Source organism: Colletotrichum aenigma (genome assembly GCF_013390185.1).
Source record: "Colletotrichum aenigma strain Cg56 chromosome Unknown KSG_Cg56_contig05, whole genome shotgun sequence".
Lineage (NCBI taxonomy): Eukaryota > Fungi > Ascomycota > Sordariomycetes > Glomerellales > Glomerellaceae > Colletotrichum > Colletotrichum aenigma.
In genome coordinates this window covers 2009105-2026238 of record NW_023500911.1, presented here as the reverse complement: position 1 = coordinate 2026238, position 17134 = coordinate 2009105, and the positions used below count along the sequence as shown (strand labels likewise).

General features: G+C 49.9%; 7 protein-coding genes across 7 annotated transcripts; 3 read left to right on the top strand and 4 right to left on the bottom strand.

Annotated features, from left to right (window-relative positions):
* Positions 1–122: 122 nt before the first annotated feature.
* Positions 123–1107, bottom strand: CGCA056_v008227 (Choline transport protein; the record flags this gene model as incomplete). Its single annotated transcript, XM_037323475.1, has 2 exons — positions 123–853; positions 903–1107. The coding sequence occupies 2 exons, from the start codon at positions 1105–1107 to the stop codon at positions 123–125; spliced, it is 936 nt and encodes a 311-aa protein (XP_037177966.1).
* Positions 1108–2819: 1712 nt separating this feature from the next.
* Positions 2820–5783, bottom strand: bik5-3 (Bikaverin cluster transcription factor bik5; the record flags this gene model as incomplete). Its single annotated transcript, XM_037323474.1, has 5 exons — positions 2820–3575; positions 3662–3965; positions 4034–4713; positions 4875–5200; positions 5741–5783. The coding sequence occupies 5 exons, from the start codon at positions 5781–5783 to the stop codon at positions 2820–2822; spliced, it is 2109 nt and encodes a 702-aa protein (XP_037177967.1).
* A 131-nt stretch (positions 5784–5914) lies between these two features.
* Positions 5915–7227, top strand: lovD-4 (Acyltransferase LovD; the record flags this gene model as incomplete). Its single annotated transcript, XM_037323473.1, has 3 exons — positions 5915–6008; positions 6067–6884; positions 6961–7227. 3 exons carry the CDS (start codon positions 5915–5917, stop codon positions 7225–7227), a joined length of 1179 nt encoding a protein of 392 aa, XP_037177968.1.
* A 436-nt stretch (positions 7228–7663) lies between these two features.
* Positions 7664–9668, bottom strand: BOA4 (Cytochrome P450 monooxygenase BOA4; the record flags this gene model as incomplete). Its single annotated transcript, XM_037323472.1, has 8 exons — positions 7664–7720; positions 7788–8152; positions 8215–8811; positions 8881–8955; positions 9012–9096; positions 9154–9236; positions 9308–9344; positions 9399–9668. The coding sequence occupies 8 exons, from the start codon at positions 9666–9668 to the stop codon at positions 7664–7666; spliced, it is 1569 nt and encodes a 522-aa protein (XP_037177969.1).
* Positions 9669–10284: 616 nt separating this feature from the next.
* Positions 10285–12697, top strand: yanC-0 (Cytochrome P450 monooxygenase yanC; the record flags this gene model as incomplete). The annotated part of the gene is made up of 10 exons (XM_037323471.1): positions 10285–10707; positions 10770–10977; positions 11216–11349; positions 11417–11557; positions 11611–11689; positions 11772–11961; positions 12051–12129; positions 12204–12276; positions 12351–12589; positions 12650–12697. 10 exons carry the CDS (start codon positions 10285–10287, stop codon positions 12695–12697), a joined length of 1614 nt encoding a protein of 537 aa, XP_037177970.1.
* A 619-nt stretch (positions 12698–13316) lies between these two features.
* On the bottom strand, positions 13317–14419 carry mcpII-3 (Metapyrocatechase 2; the record flags this gene model as incomplete). Its single annotated transcript, XM_037323470.1, has 2 exons — positions 13317–13709; positions 13760–14419. The coding sequence occupies 2 exons, from the start codon at positions 14417–14419 to the stop codon at positions 13317–13319; spliced, it is 1053 nt and encodes a 350-aa protein (XP_037177971.1).
* A 446-nt stretch (positions 14420–14865) lies between these two features.
* Positions 14866–15809, top strand: fahd2-4 (Fumarylacetoacetate hydrolase domain-containing protein 2; the record flags this gene model as incomplete). The annotated part of the gene is made up of 3 exons (XM_037323469.1): positions 14866–15036; positions 15090–15167; positions 15228–15809. The coding sequence occupies 3 exons, from the start codon at positions 14866–14868 to the stop codon at positions 15807–15809; spliced, it is 831 nt and encodes a 276-aa protein (XP_037178097.1).
* Between the last annotated feature and the right edge of the window lie 1325 nt (positions 15810–17134).

Below are 17134 nucleotides of genomic sequence, written 5' to 3'. Positions count from 1 at the left end.
CGAAGGAAACTTGGCACAGACAAGCCAAGATGATTTATTGATATCATTGACCCGAAAGTTGCTAACACCGGCGGGGTTTGAACCGCTGCCTTCCGGCACTCTTACGTTGCGTTGCCCGTAGGTTATTTCTCGCCAGCCCTAATGCCGACCAAGGTTTCCAACTTCAGCCCCGTAAACCGGCCCCGAGCGTAAGCGAAGTAAAGAATGGTCGCAAAAGCGAAGATGCCTGTAACAATCACGATCGAGTAATTCATGTTGGACGCCTTCACCGGCAGCGTAGTCGGAAATGACGGGAAAACGATGAGGAGGGCGCACCATACCACTGACATGGTGTGAACGATAACACGGAACCGGCCTATTTGCCAGGGCCCCAGTTCAAACTCTCCGCCGATGGATCGGTACATCAGCAGCCCGATGGGAATGATATACGAAACCATCTGTAGGATTAGAAAAGCTGACAAAAAGGCGAAGAAGGCCGTAGTGTTCCATATGTAGATCAGACAGATCAGACACAGGGCAACAAATGTCACCAATAGAGCCCGCACCGGAACATTCCACTTTGGATGAATCTTGGACAATACCGGGGGCAGCGCGCCATCCAAGGCGGCCGAGTGGATGGCGCGCCCGGCTGAGCCGACGAGGTTCATGCTCGCACCAGCGCCGACCGTGAAGGTCATAACCTGCAGGAAAACTGCCACTGAGACGTTTTGGGTTGAGTTCAGGTAAATTTGCGCCATCGGGCTCACAAAGCTGACTGGAGACTGCAGGAGCAAATCCAAGCTGCCGGTACAGAAGAGCAATGCGAGCACCCATGGAAGGCATAGCAGTGCGTTGATAATCAGCGAGTACAAGACTGTGAGATGTTAGTCCCGGCGTTGAAGCCGTGGCAATTTGTCACCTACGTGCTCTAGGGATGTTGTTTGCTGCGTCTCTGGTCTCTTGACTGAACATGACAACGGAATGAATGCCGCCGAATCCGGCGCAGGCCGTAATGATGCCCACCCAGAAGGCGATCCCGTCGGTTGGCCACCCAGAAGTGTTCTGAAACTCTACAAAGACGCTCTGAGCGCTGTTCTTGTTCTCAGTAGTGGCGAGAAGAACAATCATGGTGATGAAGAGAAATGATAAGTGTATGAATGCGGCTGCGTCCCATCAGCATGAGTCGAAAGAATGTGATGACTGGCAATACTGAATACCCCCAAAGTTTATCAAGCTGAAGAGCTTAACTCCGAATATGTTCACCAGCAGATGAATGGTTAGAAGTGCCCAGTACATCTGTCAGTAAAGTCAGTCCTAGCCCTAATAAGCCCAGTGGTACTGAACATTGCGGGCAATGCCATGGTCGCCAAAAAGAAGCAAATTTGTGACTAACACATGGCAAGTGCCAACGTTGAGGTACGTATGTGGGATTTTGCAGCATCACTGCTGCTTGAATCTGTTGTACGACACCCACGGCCACAGATACTGCGGAAAGAAGTAGCCCGCACAGGCTTGCCCAGACGACATAATATGACTATACATTCGTAAGCTATAGTAGACGGCGTATGTCCGCAATAACTTACCACCAACGGCCGCCACTTCTCTGAACACAGTCTTGCTGTCCAATAATACTGGGCCCCAGCCGTCGGCCAGATACTGTCCACAACGGGCTGTAAGCCAATGTTTCGAAGCCACAACCTAAGGCCGGCAGGGCAGTGCAAGTGCCTGTTTCAAGACATCTTACCTCGCCAACTCTGCCAAGGACGCAGCAACACATGTAAAGCCAACCGCTGCGAGCAAATAGCCCCAGATGACGGTCGGGGCGCCTCCCAGACTAAATCCCTGCAGTATTACCGATCCTATGCCCTCCCACTTGGAAAACACGGTCAGCACTAATTGAACGGTACTCGGCGCTTCTTCTATTTCTTTCATAGCTTTCTTCAACTTACAGTCCCAGCAATGCATACTCCCATGGCAACAGCTGACCAAAGATTGAACCGTTGCTGAAATTGTTGCGGCTGTCTGAGGCTGGAAGATGGATCCATGATTGCGGTGCCCTCAACAGAGTCGCGGGGAGGGTGTTCTGCCGCAGGGTCTTCAATGATTTCGCTCTTATTTCGTGAATCCATTATTGGGCAGTTTTACAAGTAATGATTGGGCCAAGAAAAGCTATTGAATTCAACACCTTGCGTGCTTAGCAGAACCCAAAATGAAGGAATGAAAACAATTGTTGATTTTATCTAGCTAAGCTGGATTTACTTTAAGAGGCCATTCGTTTGATATCTCTTATCTCACCCAGTTCGCTCGTGCTTCCTCGCCATTCTTTGCCCCGATATCATTTGCCCCAGGACGCTTATCTCTACGTATGAGATGCTAGCTTCTCAAGCAGGCGAGGTAGTATCTTATTGAACGAACTTGTGGCATTTCTGGCATTGTTTTGTGGCAAGCAGTGTTCGCGCGTATTGACCGAAAAAGTCCGAAGGCGTCTCTTGGGCAATTGCTGTGATAATCAGCTGTCGCTGTTTTTGTCCGAACGAGCTCGGAGACCCCACGCCGAGGAGTCCGAGACTGCAATTTTCTAGATTCATTGCTGCCACCTTCCTATTCGGGTGAGATCAGCTCTTCTTTTCTCCGCCCGTTGGAACAAAGGCAATTCCTTCATCACGACCGGTTATGAGGTTATGAGTTGTACAGCGTCGTGGGCTATGGTTCGAGAGCGAAGCGGCGCGATGTTGGTGGCACACATGACACGACTGTGAGGCGCCTGAAAAGTTGTCTGGAAGTCGATTACTTTAGCCATAAACAAAAAGGCACCAAGGACAAGATACCCATCAGGCCAATCATAGCTCTAAGTCTATTTCAAATCCTTCCGTCCAATCGTCTACTCCCGGTATCACCAGAGTCTTACCACTAAACACGGTGCTGTATCTGTCTTCAGGGGACTCTTCTATATCAATCATCGAGAAGTTGGCCTGTTTCGGGAATAATGGCATCTCTTCAGAAGAAGCATACTCTTGAAAGTCGACGCCACTGCATCTTGTACCACCTGATAGGAACATTGTATTTGCTGGATCGGAAGATGCCGTCGTAAATGCAGGAGCCTTCAGAGGTGTTCGGCTCATATTGCCCTCAGTCATTGCCGCTGATGACGGGCGTAGGCCGCCCATAGAAGTCTCGGTGTCTTGGTGAGGAGACCGCATGACCTTGCGATTCTCCGCCCTGGCAGCCTCCCACATGCGCAAGATAGTGTTCCACTGATGCCCACCTCGGTAATTCTCGCACGGCGTTTCCCATCTAGATGCCATGACCCGCTCTACCGCGCGCCATGCATTACCGGCACTGCTGCCGGCCCTCCGTTCGCGTAGTTCGTGAAGTACAAAGGCGAGAGCATGCCACTGGTTGTAAGACTTGAAAAACCATGCCCACTTTTCACTGCGACGGTCATGTTGAAGTCGGTACGATGCTTCGATACATTCGAGAGAGCAAAGAAAAAGCTCGTTTCGCCTCGCGGTATTGAATCTCGCTGGGTTCTGCAACGGCTTGAATACATTGAGCTTCAGTTCAAGAAGCATGCACCGCACATACAATGCCGAGACCTGTATTTGTTAGAGTCAATGTTGGAGCCAGATCATCGCGATGGCGTGAAGGGACAGGAGAGTAGAGAAAGAGAATAAGTTTTCACCCATTGCAATGGATCCGATAGTGACAGACACTTCAGATAACCTTGGTGGAGACGTTGATGACATTGCTCGAGCCACTCATCCTTCTCGGTATCCGTCATGGATTCTACTGATTTCTCGCCTCGGTCTCGAGGCCGTCGAGAGTCGAATACATACCGCCAGAGACGCGTAACCTCAACGTGCACCCTAAGAAATGTGCTGTCAGTGAAGCCATGCCTCTCCGGTGGTCTCTCTAGCAGATCGGGAGTAAGATCACAGTCATTCACGTTGATGGGCATCCCAGCATCGAAGCTGCTCATCTCGAGCCTGTGCATGCACATATGTGTCAGCATTTGTCCTCGTTGCAACGGAAGGCCAGTATGGTTCGAACTTACATGGATGGATCACAAGCGTAATCTTCCTGAGCCGGTGCATCGATGTTGCATAGTTGCCACGCAAGCCTGCGCCGCATCTCGGCCTCAAAAAAGGGAAGACGAAGTGCGCTTCCATCACGATGGATTCCTACAGACTGGGACAGCCTGATAGCGAGCCCGGATAATTTCCAAGATAGCCTCGCATCGTGGCGGCGGAGGATAATCAGGAAAGCGCAGAGCGCCTCAAGGACTAGTCGATCATCTGTATGCATGAAGCCAGCCCTAACCAAACACTTCTCCACACCGAGCCTATACTTTGCGATGAGATGGCTGCGGTCCATATCGAATAAAGATTGACAATCCTCGTCGTCTATACTGGTAACAGCCCCGTGGTATATGCAGAACATGGCGAGTTCCATGTTTCGTGGTATGCCGAATGCCACCTCGGTTGATTCTTGGAACCATTGCTCCAAAGAGGCGAGATGAAACAAACTGACGACCGGATGGACATTTTGCTTGTATAAAGACCACATCTTCCAACGATATGCTCCAGAGGTAGGGTGCAACGTGCAAATATCCACAGGTTGCGCGGTGCTGTTCCCGAAGATGGAATCGAAGTTGTGGGCCAAGACATGAGACTCGAGAGACTCAAAGTCAGCATCGTACCCTGGATCTTCAGTTGTATCGTGTTCGCCGCCGAGCTAGGATTCGTTAGTATCTGAATCTCATAGCGTTGATGCCGCCAGTTGCTGAACCAGCGTCATCCTACCTCAACTCCCAAAGACGCCCAAAATGAGCCGCTGATATACCGGCTTTTCCCCTCCTCCCTTATCAGTCTTCCTGTCTCTGGACTCGCCGCTACCTTTTGAGGCTTCTCATATCGATCCTGTTCCATGGACACAGGCGGCGGAGTGGCAGAGGGATTTTTATCGGAAGCGGAAGCGGATTGCTGGGGCCCGTGGGGCGACTGCGGAGGGGCGTTCTGGAGGGCCTGTTGTATTCCTTCTTCTCCGATAAATGACCCAAGCCTCCTGACCACGTCCTCAAGCCTTTTCAATCTGTTGGTCAGCTCAGGATCAGGAGTGCCTTGTCGTCGACTTGCGCGTCCCATAGGATAGACGCATTCCACGCCGGCCTTGGAGCAGCCGTCGCAAGGCTTCTTCTTGTCACATTTGACCTTTCTCCGACCTAGATTGGCTCAGTGTGTCAGAAATATTGATGCCAGATCACTTGGAGGAAATTTCGACTCAAATAACGAAAATGGACTGACGGCAGAGTAAACATGACCGCACAGCGGTGGTCTGCGCGGATGCGCCTGAGCCGAGATTAGATTGTTGGGCGATTACGATGGTGTCTTCCATCTCCTCCAGGTCATGTTGCGGAGGGGGCATGTTCTTTTGTTTAATCTTTCCCGAAGCAATTTGTCAAGGTGAAATCTACTTGGTAAACACAAACACACAGGTTGCAAGGTGATTCATTCTGATGGCACCTAGAAAATACGATTTATCTCGGTGTCGAGCCAATCGATCTAGGCCTATCACTAAGCACGACCAGGGGCCAACCGAGATAACCCAGGTTCCTTATCAATCTGCTTCCAGGGGTGTCGGGGCACCATAGCCGAGCGCTTCGACATCCAACTCTTTCATGCAAGTGTGTAGTTCGGAGCCCGAAGCCGTTGGGAGCCGGTTTGGCATACTTGGCATGGGCTGGTTCGGAGTTGTCACTTACACAATTGTCCGCTGAGTCCGTCTGCGGGGTGCGCGGCCACCATGGTCGTGGCGAGTGGACATTCTTCTGCCCAGCTAACAGATAAAAAGGGACATGGGCAATGACCAGAACGCTCGTAAACATCCCTCTGAGAGGCAACTTCCTGCTTGGACATAATTACATCACATTCGAATCATGGATTCGACATTGGACGACATCCTCACCGCCCGAACCGCCAAGGATGCTGATGACGTGTTCGGTGTTTTCGCGACCATTGTCGACAAAAATGGTATGCCATGGCCAGAGCGTAACGTCGGTGTGTGGATCTAATCAGTGAATATTACCAGGGGAGACTCTCTACAGCAAAGGCGCCGGTCGCGTCACGTTCGACAGCGATGAAGTCCCCGATGAGGATACCACATACTGGGCTTTCTCGTGGACAAAGCTATTGACCACAGTAGCTGCATTGCAAGTTGTTGAGCGAGGACAGATTGCGTTGGACGATGAAATTGATTCGCTTCTGCCAGAGCTCAAGAACCCCGATATCCTCTCCGAGGGTGCAGATGGTGGTCTTGTCCTTACGCCGGCTGCGAACAAAATTACCCTCAGACATCTCCTTACCCACCAAAGCGGAATCGTATATGATGGGAGAACCCCTCTGTTGATGAAGTGGCGACAGTCAAGAGGCGAGAGCGCACTCTCCTTCAGCGGAGATGTCATAAAGGCATTCTCCACCCCGCTGGTCTTCGAGCCAGGCGAGAGTTGGGCGTACGGTGGCGGCCTGGACTGGGCCGGCGTCATCATTGAGCGATTGAACCATATGAAGCTGGGGGAGTATATGCAAAAGAACATTTTTGATCCTCTGGGAATGAGACATACGACATTCCATCTGAATGCTCGGCCTGAGATCAAAGCAAAACTAATGGATACGGCAATGAGAACCCCGGAAGGGAAGCTGGTTCCGACGGCTCCGTGGTACCCCGCAGACGCGGTGACCGATGCGGGCGGGATCGGAATTGTTACCAGCGTCGCAGACCACGTCAAAGTCCTGGCGGACCTTTTGAAGGACAATCCTACAGTCTTGAAGCGAAGTTCCGTGGATGCCATGTCTACACCACAGTTCTCGAAGACCGGTCCTCAAGCTGTGGGTTTGATGAACATGCCGGTAAGCATATCTTCACCACCCAGCCTCTTCGCATTGAAGCCTCCATAAAGCACTATGCTGATCGGTTGCATCTTAGTTCATGCACGAAAATCTGACTGGAGGCGAGAAGACGCTTGGAAAGCTTTCGTTTGGCATTGGTGGGCTCGTCACCCTCGATGAGACTCCTCTTTTGCCTCGACATACGTTGAGCTGGGGAGCCATGCCCGGAATGGCATGGTTCGTTAACAGGGAAAAGGGCTTGGCTGGCGCATTTGGTACCCAAATGTTGCCTCCCGGCGACAAGAATGTGAACAGTCTCATTGGAGAGATTTTGAAGGAAGGAATGAAGATGGCAAAGGTGTAAATAGAACGCATAGCTGGGTGTATACATGCCGCGGGATATCCAAATGCTCGCGGGTCTATGTAAGCCTGCATCTTTAGACAATCCGCATCAGTGAACTTTCTTTCCTCTCAGTATTTGGGCTGCACTGGAATCTGAAGCGCCAGTGCATTGGCCGAGTCTTTGCCACCTGCTGTGTCTCAATATAAGAAAAGTCACTTCTTCAGATTCAATGTGTTCAAGGTGGATAGCACAAAAATTTACCCGTCACATATGGTACTGGAACGGCGAACAAAAAATGGGAAGACGCAGACGGATGACGTGAACAGCTCTCATGCGACTCCAAGTTCGATTAAGATTGCTATTTAAGGTTGACGTCCGCTGCGGGAGTGTTGCTGGGAGTTGTGCTCCTACTGGGTTGATCCTTGCGATTGTCTTTAACCACGGCGGCTACGGAAGTTTATTCATTCATATCCCTCTCCCGTATCAAAATCTCGCCCTGTTCATTTGGCAGTATCTATTGAAGTGGGAAATGTCAGCTGACGCCGCATGTGTCTTTCTAATATTGATTTGGGTCATCTTACCTGGCCTTGAACCTCCATGTTCTCATACCTGCCTTGACCGTCGGGCATCTTGATATCGTATCGCTTCAAGATCTCCACGAGGATCATCTTGATCAGCATGTCGGCGAGGAACCTCCCAGGGCATGCAGCTCGCCCGTAGCCCCAAGCCAAATCCTCTTTGCTCACACTCAAAACTTGATACTTTGAACGGGATTCCTCTGTTTGTCGCTTCTTGTAGAATCGCAAGCCGTCAAACTCAGAGGGATTGTCGTAAAGAGCGGCATCAGCATTGATGGCACCAGTGGCAACCTCAATTCTTGCACCCTTTGGGAGGTGAAAACCGTTTGACAGAGTGACTGGGCCGGTGGCTTTGCGCTGGAACGTCGCTGTGATGATGGCATAAGCTTGAGTCTTAATATGTGGGGAAGGAGTCATGGCAGGGACGTACTCAAGTCAGGAGAGCAAAACCGCTGTACTTCCTTGATAAAGCTGTCCATCTTTTCCAATTTGGAAGCTACGCGTCTTGTAAGTATATCTCCATGCTCATTTGTGACCTCTTGTATTTCCTGGCGGAGAGCTGGCAGATATTCTGGGCGACTGGCCAGGTCGTAAAGACACTGAACAACTGTTGATGTTGTGGTGTGGATGCTTGCAGCACACAGAGGCATTTGGATATTCATTTGAAGTTGCAAATCGTCCAGATACTGACCGTCGTCATTGACGTAATCGAAGACGCTCGGGGGATCGGACAGAGGCTTGAGACCATTGGACTTCTTGTTTTTCATCTGCCTCAAGACCACCTTTGCGCCGTTGCTGTACTGTTCGGCGAGACCTGGGAAACCAGGGAGGTACTTGTGTACGATTGGCAAGAGAAACGACGGCCACTGCTTTGCACCTATTGAGTAGACAATTTGGTTGATGATGAATGTGCCTGCAACATCAAGAAAGACCTCATCCTCGGCGGCATCGGAACCGAGAAAGCCTCGAACGTTTGATTTCGTTATGAGGGGAATGATGGATGACCACACATTTATGGACGCCCAGTCTGTGTGACAAGTGACGAGTTAGAAAGTGTGCAATATTTCTATCTGTCAGAACTTTGGCAAAGGCGTACCTTTTCCATGAGCCGGAGGTAACAGATTCGCAATGTGTTCGCCAGCCATGTTCTGGAACATTTCGGCGTAGGAATCTAATGACACGAGACTTAGTGTTATTGAATAGGAATGCCTGAAATGATGATCTTACCCAAGGCCGGATTGAACTTTGCCGAGAACAGCTTGATTGACCAGGCTGGGAGGGCACCAACTTTGGTGTACCGTTCAAGAGTGAACTAAGTGTCGTCAGTTTCTCATATTCGAACCATCGGGGATAGTTTGGGTGTTCGGACCTCGTTCAAGGCGGCGCTGAAGCTGAGGTTGGGATTGCTTTTCAGTTCATCCATGAACCGAATGGGAAGAACAATGTTGCAGCCTACACAAAAAGATTTCTTTAGACCCGAGTTGTACAATTTGGGCATAACACGAATGGAGAATAATATCAACCTAGTGGGGTGTCAATGGCAAAGATTTGGTCTTTGAGCTAAATCTAGTTAGAATATGTAGAGCCGACTCTGATGCTGTTACAGCTACTTACCTTTGAATATCCTTTGACTAGAACTTCTCGAGAATTGCGCACATATTGCTGTACCCTTTCGTTCCGACTGGGGAACTCGTCCTCGAGAGCGAAGGGCACGTTGGGGCGGAACCGGCTCCAGCCACGCGCCACGAAGAACACGGCAAGTAGTGCCAGCAGCGCAAATAAGGCAACGAAGACATAGTTGGTCCCATTGGTTCTCGAGAATTCGGCAAGGAACGGCGATACAATCAATGGCAATTTGGCCCCGTACGACGATGGAGTGTCCATGGCTCGATGGGTTTTGTTTCAATCAACAACACGAGAATAGAGTGGTTCTAAGCAAATTCAAAGACAAGGCAAAGATGTAGTATGGAATTAGGATAGAAATTCGACAACAAAAGACTTATAGAGGCTTCTATTGATTCCACATTGGCGGCAGGAGTTTCTCAACTGGCCTGGCCAAAAAAGCCACCTAGTACAGCCAGCATACACACAGTGCGTAGCCTCGAATATCTTGGCTCTGACGAGGTCCCTCGGAGGGCAGCAATTGTCAAACTCAACTGCATCTTTGTCCGGCATCCCGATGCCGACTGTGTGTAGAACAATCGTTTTCGGCCTTTCGTCACCGATGAGTCCGAGTGTCTACAATTCGGTGTCCGAGACACCGACTCCCATCAATCAGGCACCTCTGTCATTCAAGCAATCAAACTTTGAACGGCTCCTGAGCGAGGTGGTCGCACAACACTTTCAAAGGAAGATGAGTAAATCAATTCCTTGTGTTTTCATGGTCCCTGACCTCCAGGTTTCGTTTCCTATACGTGAAAGAATTTCCTCCCGAAAATAGTGCCTAGCATTGCTCAGCAACATCACGTCCGAAAATATCCCTTATTGCTATCTAGTCAAGATGGGATTGCTACAACTTGACACCGCGGCGTTCACAGGTGTTGCCTCGGGAACCACGAGTACGGTTGCCCTTGCGATTCTGGCTCTGGCGTTTTACTTGTGGACAGCGAAGGAATCGGCAATGCAGCACCTCCCTCCAGCTCCAAAGGGATACCCATTTTTGGGAAATCTCATGGACGTTGTGAGCGCGGGTGGCTTGCTACATATCAAGATGATTGCGTGGGCTCGAGAGCATGGCGAGATCATTCGAGTCGTTCTTGGACCCAATACCGAGTATGTCATCAATTCCGACCGCGCCTGTGCCGCGATATTTCAAAAGAATGCAACGATTTCGTCTGAGCGGCCCGCCTGGCTTGTTGGTCAAAAGTACATCACCAACTATGAAAGCATGGATCTTTTGGATGCCAGCAATCCCCGATGGAAGGTTAGATATTCATGATCTGGTAATTGATACGACGCACTTGCTGATGTGTCATACCTCCACAGTTGCAACGGAAAATAGCACTCCAAAATCTCACTAGCGTACAGCGGGCCGATGCTGGTCTGCCATTTTTGTATCACGAAACGCTGAAGTTTCTAAACCAGGTTGCGCAAGATCCCAATGCAGGCACAGAGAAACAGACAAATCTGTGGGATAGCATTGGGCGCTACGTTTATAGCACTTTCACATCCCAGCTTTACGGGCTCGAGGTCAGTTAGAGCAAGATGCAAGAAGTTGCCTTTACACTAATAGCGGTTGTTCATCACAGATAACAAAACCTGATAGCGCAGCGAGCAAATACATTTTTGGCAAGTTGTTATTCAACGCCCAACTTGATTAACTTGCCGACACTAATTCACCTGTTTTCAGAAAGTGCTATCGATGAGATTACATGTACAGTCAACTGCCATCCATCTGCAGCTTCACAAATGCTCACTTAGACCCCAATCAGCGACAATCTCTGGTTTCTACATCGCCGACATCTTTACGGCGCTCGATTACCTGCCATTGGCTTTAAAGCCATGGGCCAAGAATGGCATCAAACGACACAATTCTGACGTTGAGTTTGTCCAGAACCGGATGAATGTAAGACCACATGTTCCTCTGTGATTTTCTCGGTCCCTGTTTTGTGCAATACTGATGAATAAACCAGTACGCTAAGAAGCTTGTAAATTCCGGATCAGCCCCGGATTCCTTCATGACACGCGTTCTCACCAGTTCGGATAAGTCTGGTGCTAGTGAGACTGAGGCTGCCTATGTCGCCCTCAAATTGATAGCGGCCGCATCAGACACGGTAAGTATCATTGCAAATATTTCAATGTCACGCATAACAATAATTGTTTCTAGAGCCGCGTCAGCACATGGGTGTTCCTCGAGCAGATGATGATGAATCCTCGCGTTCAGCTGCACGCTAGAAAGTTGATAGGTTCGTACTTTCCGAAAAGCAAGAAATCCAGAATGCAGTGATTGTGGAGTTGCTACGAGTCTTGACTGATCATCCATCATAGACGATGCCGTAGGAGATAGACTGCCAGTTTGGGAAGACATCGAACGGATACCGTACGTGCGATATCTCATGAAAGAGACGTGGCGAATGCGCCCGCCTGTTGGAAATGCCCTCGCTCATCGCATCACCGCCGACATTGCCTACGAAGACTATGTCATCCCTGCAGGCTCTACTGTTCGACCAAATATTTGGTACGTTGAGAGACTTCCATCTTTGATCATCAGAAAGACCTTGGCATGTCAAGGTACAACAGTTTTGATGCTGACTTTCTGTCACCCAGGGCGATTGGTCGAGATCCCAAGCGTCATCCAGATCCCGACACATTCAGACCGGCACGCTGGGAGGGCGATGAGTTGTCAGTGAGTTGATCTAGTCTTATTGCTCTTCGACATCACATCGATGGAGGAAAACCTGACACGCACGCGATATTTAGACCCAGCAGTCTGCGAACCTACCTGATGCCACCCAAAGAGACCACTTTGCGTTCGGAGTTGGCCGCCGGTTTTGTGAGCACTCTCTCCTTGGGGCCTTACATCCCCATATGTTCCCTTCAGGCTCACAAACTGATGACGTTTCCCAGGCCCAGGTGTACAAGTTGCCGAAAGATCATTTGCCGTGGCCATCATGCGAACGCTATGGGCCTTTGACATTGGGGTCCGGCCCGGCACCCAAATGCCCTTAAACCCTGACGACTACATGGAGAAAGAACTTCCGGGAGTCCCTGGAAGCAGGCTTCCGCTGAGCTTGAAGGTCAGATCGGAGAAAAAGTCATTGATCGAGGAGGCGTGGAAGAAAGAGTTGGCCGAATGGCAGGTCTATGTAGGTAACAGCCTTCATGTTACGTGAGTCGAGTATCTACTGACATTGTCTCGACCTTAGGGGAACATGGATTTGGATCCTTTGGAGGAAGTACTGCGCGCACAGTAGTATGAGAACTCAAGCATTGCATCTCTTACCGATAATCGTCGCGATGCCTTGGTCCAAGAGTAGTAGGACGCTTCTGCAGGCACAGGTATCCAGTAGCAACAAAGATCCGACATGCATTCTCTCATTTGCATCATTTCCTTAGATAGGTATATATATATTTTGAATTAACCCCACACTTTCGGTTTGGACTTCCTTCAAACGTTCCTCAGAAGACGTGACAAGACATTCGTTGAATATTCTTCAGCCTCATTGATTCGACGGAAGCTTCTGTTTCCCACGAAGCAATGCAACAGCTTTCGATGCTTATGCGACTTTCGTGATCAGTGGAACTTATGATAATCAATTGAGCCAAAGAAAATCCAATGGATCATTTGTACGCGCTGTATGACAAGGTTTTGGAACTTGAATATCTTGATAATTACTCCGAGCCCTGAACTTACAAGCTCCGTTTCATTCCGGTCAGGTTGACGCTGACGGGCATCAGGTAAGGTCGAGGGTGACAAAGAGTTAGTGTATGGTGCAGAGTTCTGAATGATTACGAACAGAGGAAGTGGCCAGTCAAGATAAGTCAGGCTCAGTCGAGGGTGAGATGAGCGTCTGTACTTGTGGTCTAAGGTAGCTATCCTCGTGGGACTGTAGCTAGGGGCCCCTCCGCACCCGGTGGTGGCCCAAGACTCTTTCCCATGTCCTCCTTGTTTCGAGTAAGAAATGCGAGCGGCAACATAGGCGCCCACATGGCGATGTTGTTAGGGGAAGCTGGCTCTCGCTGGGGTGGATTGTTGCAATTCACCAGATCTCCGTCCGCGTAATGCTCTAGCACGAATCCGTCGTTGTCGAACCAGTAGTCAAAGATTTGGCTTCCAAGCAAGTGTCTGCCTATGCCCCAAACGAGTGACCATCCCTTTTTCAGCAGGAAGTTATGACCCCTCATCTCGCTGTCGAAGTCGTCAACCTCAAAGCTGCAGTGGTTTGCAGTGCAGGCCGTGACATCCCCAGCAGAGACGAAAAAGCTCTAGAAAATAGTCAATGCCAGTATGTCGAAGATGTATGATTGGAACTTACGTGATGATCGACATATTGTTCACCTTTGCCAAGGTGCATAAATGTCATGACATCCTTTCCGTTTTGAGGATTGAACAGGGAATCTGTTGCTGTGAGGGTGAGAGTATCGAAGTACCATTGACGGACTTTCTCGAAATCGTCATGGCTGACTTCATAACCATAGTGTCCCAACTTGTGAATGTCGCTGGGCCCATCGTCGAAGCGTTGAAACTCCCCCTTCCGAGACTTTGTATCCCAAGTGTTGTAGGTCAGCTTCTTTGGCACCTCGTCTTGGGCGATCTTGCGTTCGTGATGACCCCAGTGAAGGTGGACCAAGCCCCCCGCAGGGTCGGTCAGGGTGACCTTGTTGCCTCCTATGACATCTTCGGCTTTGGAAATGGGAGAAGCGCCCGGTAGTTCAGCTGCAGCCTTCAGGTCGTCATACGTGTCAACACTCCATCCACCGCCAAGAAATGTTGGGATGCCATCCGCGGACTTCTCGGATATGTAGCAGGCCGGGCTTTCACCGAAGCCGCGATACCAAATCTTGTCTGGTGTTGCCTTCACTCGTATGAGGCCAAAGTCGGACAGAAATTTGTCCGCTGCGTCGATGTCCGTATGTGTGTACCATACATACATCAGGCTCTTGAGGTTGATTCTCTCAGGAATTGGAGATGCCATGGCCACGATAATGAAAAACAATGGAGAAGATTCTTTAGGTGGCAATTGGAAAAGAGGTCAGGAGCTCATGGGCGGCTTTTGGTGAAGTTCCTTCATGATCACACAAGATATAACTCGTCTCGACGGCGTCGAAACGGGGAGACGGATGCCGAGCAGACTAGCCCCTGCACACGTTGATCGGTCTCGGTCTCTCCGTCCCCAAAGCCCGGCACCCGCTGGAGCCGTCGCACAAACTCTCCGAGAACGCGATCTCCTTTCCGCAGGGCTTTCGGTTTTTCATGTAGGACTCCGGAAGGATCAATTGACGTTAGCATATGAGCAAGTACGCCCGAGGAGTACTCTTCAAAAGCTGCAATAATTATTCTGGCTCGTCTCCAGAGTTACCTACAAACACAGGTGTTACCCTTAATTCTGAAGCTCATCTGATCACAGAACAATATTCCATCATGTCATTTGACCGTTTGATTCGTTTTGTGGATGAGGAAGGCAGGACATCGTACGGCGACTTGGACAAGCCCCTGGCGGCTAAGGACATAATTGGGGCTCAGGTCCCTGTCGTGGTTGGAACCTTACAGTACGGGTTTACCAGGACAAACGAGAAACGCACAGTCGCAAAGGTCAGAAGTGCACGTTCACCAGTTGAGTTTGTGAGAGGTTAACGCTGTGATAGTTGCTTAACCCAGTTCCCGATGCACCTTCCGTACTATGTGCTGGTCTCAACTACAAGCTCCACTCCAATGAGACAAACGTAAGAATGGTCTCCAACAATAATTCCGAGATGACAAGCATCACTGACACGTCTAGACAGTTTGTCATCCCGGCAAAGCCCGTCATCTTCATGACGCCAGCTGAAAGGCTCACCGGTCCCCTCGACGACATTGTTGCCCACGATGATGCGCAGCCGATGTTGGACTACGAAGGCGAGCTAGTCTTCGTGTTGTCTAAAGATGCAAAGGATGTGAAGGAAGAAGAGGCTCTCAATTATGTTCTAGGGTACACTATTGGCAACGACGTTTCTGCGAGAAGTCTGGTCCCAGTGGAGATCTCGGGAAACCAGATGGGCCATTCCAAGTCGTTCGATACCTTCGGCCCGATTGGCCCTTGTATCACTTCTACAAAGCTGATTCCCGACCCCCAAGCACTCCATCTGGTAACCACAGTCAACGGAGAAAAAAGGCAGGATACTAAAACAGGGGAGATGATCTTTAGCGTTAAGCAGCTGATTGCTTACGCGTCGAAGAACCGCACTCTCAAACAAGGAACGGTTGTTATGACTGGCACACCCAATGGCGTTGGCTGGTTTTCAAACGGTTTGCTGGGCCACGGAGATGTAGTTGACGTTCAAATCAGCGAAATCGGATCCATTTCCAACAAGGTCGTGTTCAAATAGATTATCACATATGTTCTCCTAGAGAATATCGAAGCTACTTTCACTTGACGGAGTATTTGCCTTTCCTCATTCCATAACAACAACACCAAGGTGACTCTGATTTGGAAATCAGGTACTTGTGAGGTCGCGGACTGCCGTTCGGGTAGGTCTGGCGAACTTCCCGAAGTGGATACAGCCCTCGCGTAGTTCAGACCGGCGGCCGACTGAGCCTTCGGCTTCTACTTAAGGTCATACTAGACAAGGAATGCCTCAAACATTGATGCCAACTTGTTGAAAATACTAGATTGCACGGATAATTACTTGCCTAAGCACATCAAATTTGGTCTCAAGCAGCGACCATGGCCACCACAAACCAAGAAATCCGAAACGTTGCAGTCATCGGCGTAAGAAATCGAATGGCAAAGAGAGAATGCTGCAATAGAGCTAGTGACTGACCAGGAGTAGGGTACCGGTCTTCTCGGGTCTTTGATCTCGAAAGAACTGATACAATCTGGTCTATTCAATGTCACTATATTGAGTAGGGGACAAGGAATTGACGCCAGCCTCGGTGCAAAGCTAGCCATGGTCGACTACAACGATGAAGAGAGTCTTGTCAAGGCGCTAGGGGGCCAGGATGCTGTCGTGAGCGCACTCTCAAGAGAGGCAATTCCACTTCAAATCCCATTGATTGACGCAGCCGCTACCGCCGGCGTCAAGAGATTCATCCCATCCGAATTCGGATCGAACCTACAAGATCCTCAAATACGAAAGTTTCCGAACTACAAACACAAGGTTCAAGTGGAAGAATACTTAGAACGAAAGGCAAGGTCTCACGGCATAACTTACACTTACATCTACAACAACGTGTTTATCGACTTGTCAATCGAGACCGGGGTCGTCCTTGACCTCAAAGGGCGAAAGGCGCGTTTGTACAACGGAGGGAAACGAGCGGTCTCTATGATCACGATGCGGACTGCGGCGCGAGCAATTGTCGCCGTCCTGAAGCACTCAGAAGAGACCAAGAATCGACCCGTTTATATCCACGAAGGACTAATGTCCCAGAAGCAAATACTCGGTCATGCGAAAGAGGTCATCTCGGAGGGAGAATGGCACGAGGAACAGGTTCACCTGGACGAACTTGAGAAGCATCTTGCCGCACAGGCAACTGTGGACGGGTCCAAGATGAGTGTTTTCCACGTGTACGCTGTGAAGGGCGCATTTGGTGACGGGCTCGGGAACCAGTATGGAGAGACTGATAACCAACTATTAGGGATACAGCCATTGTCTGAAGAGAGCTTCAAGGAAATGTTGGCTGATATTATTGCGAAGAAGTAAGGCCTAGGCGA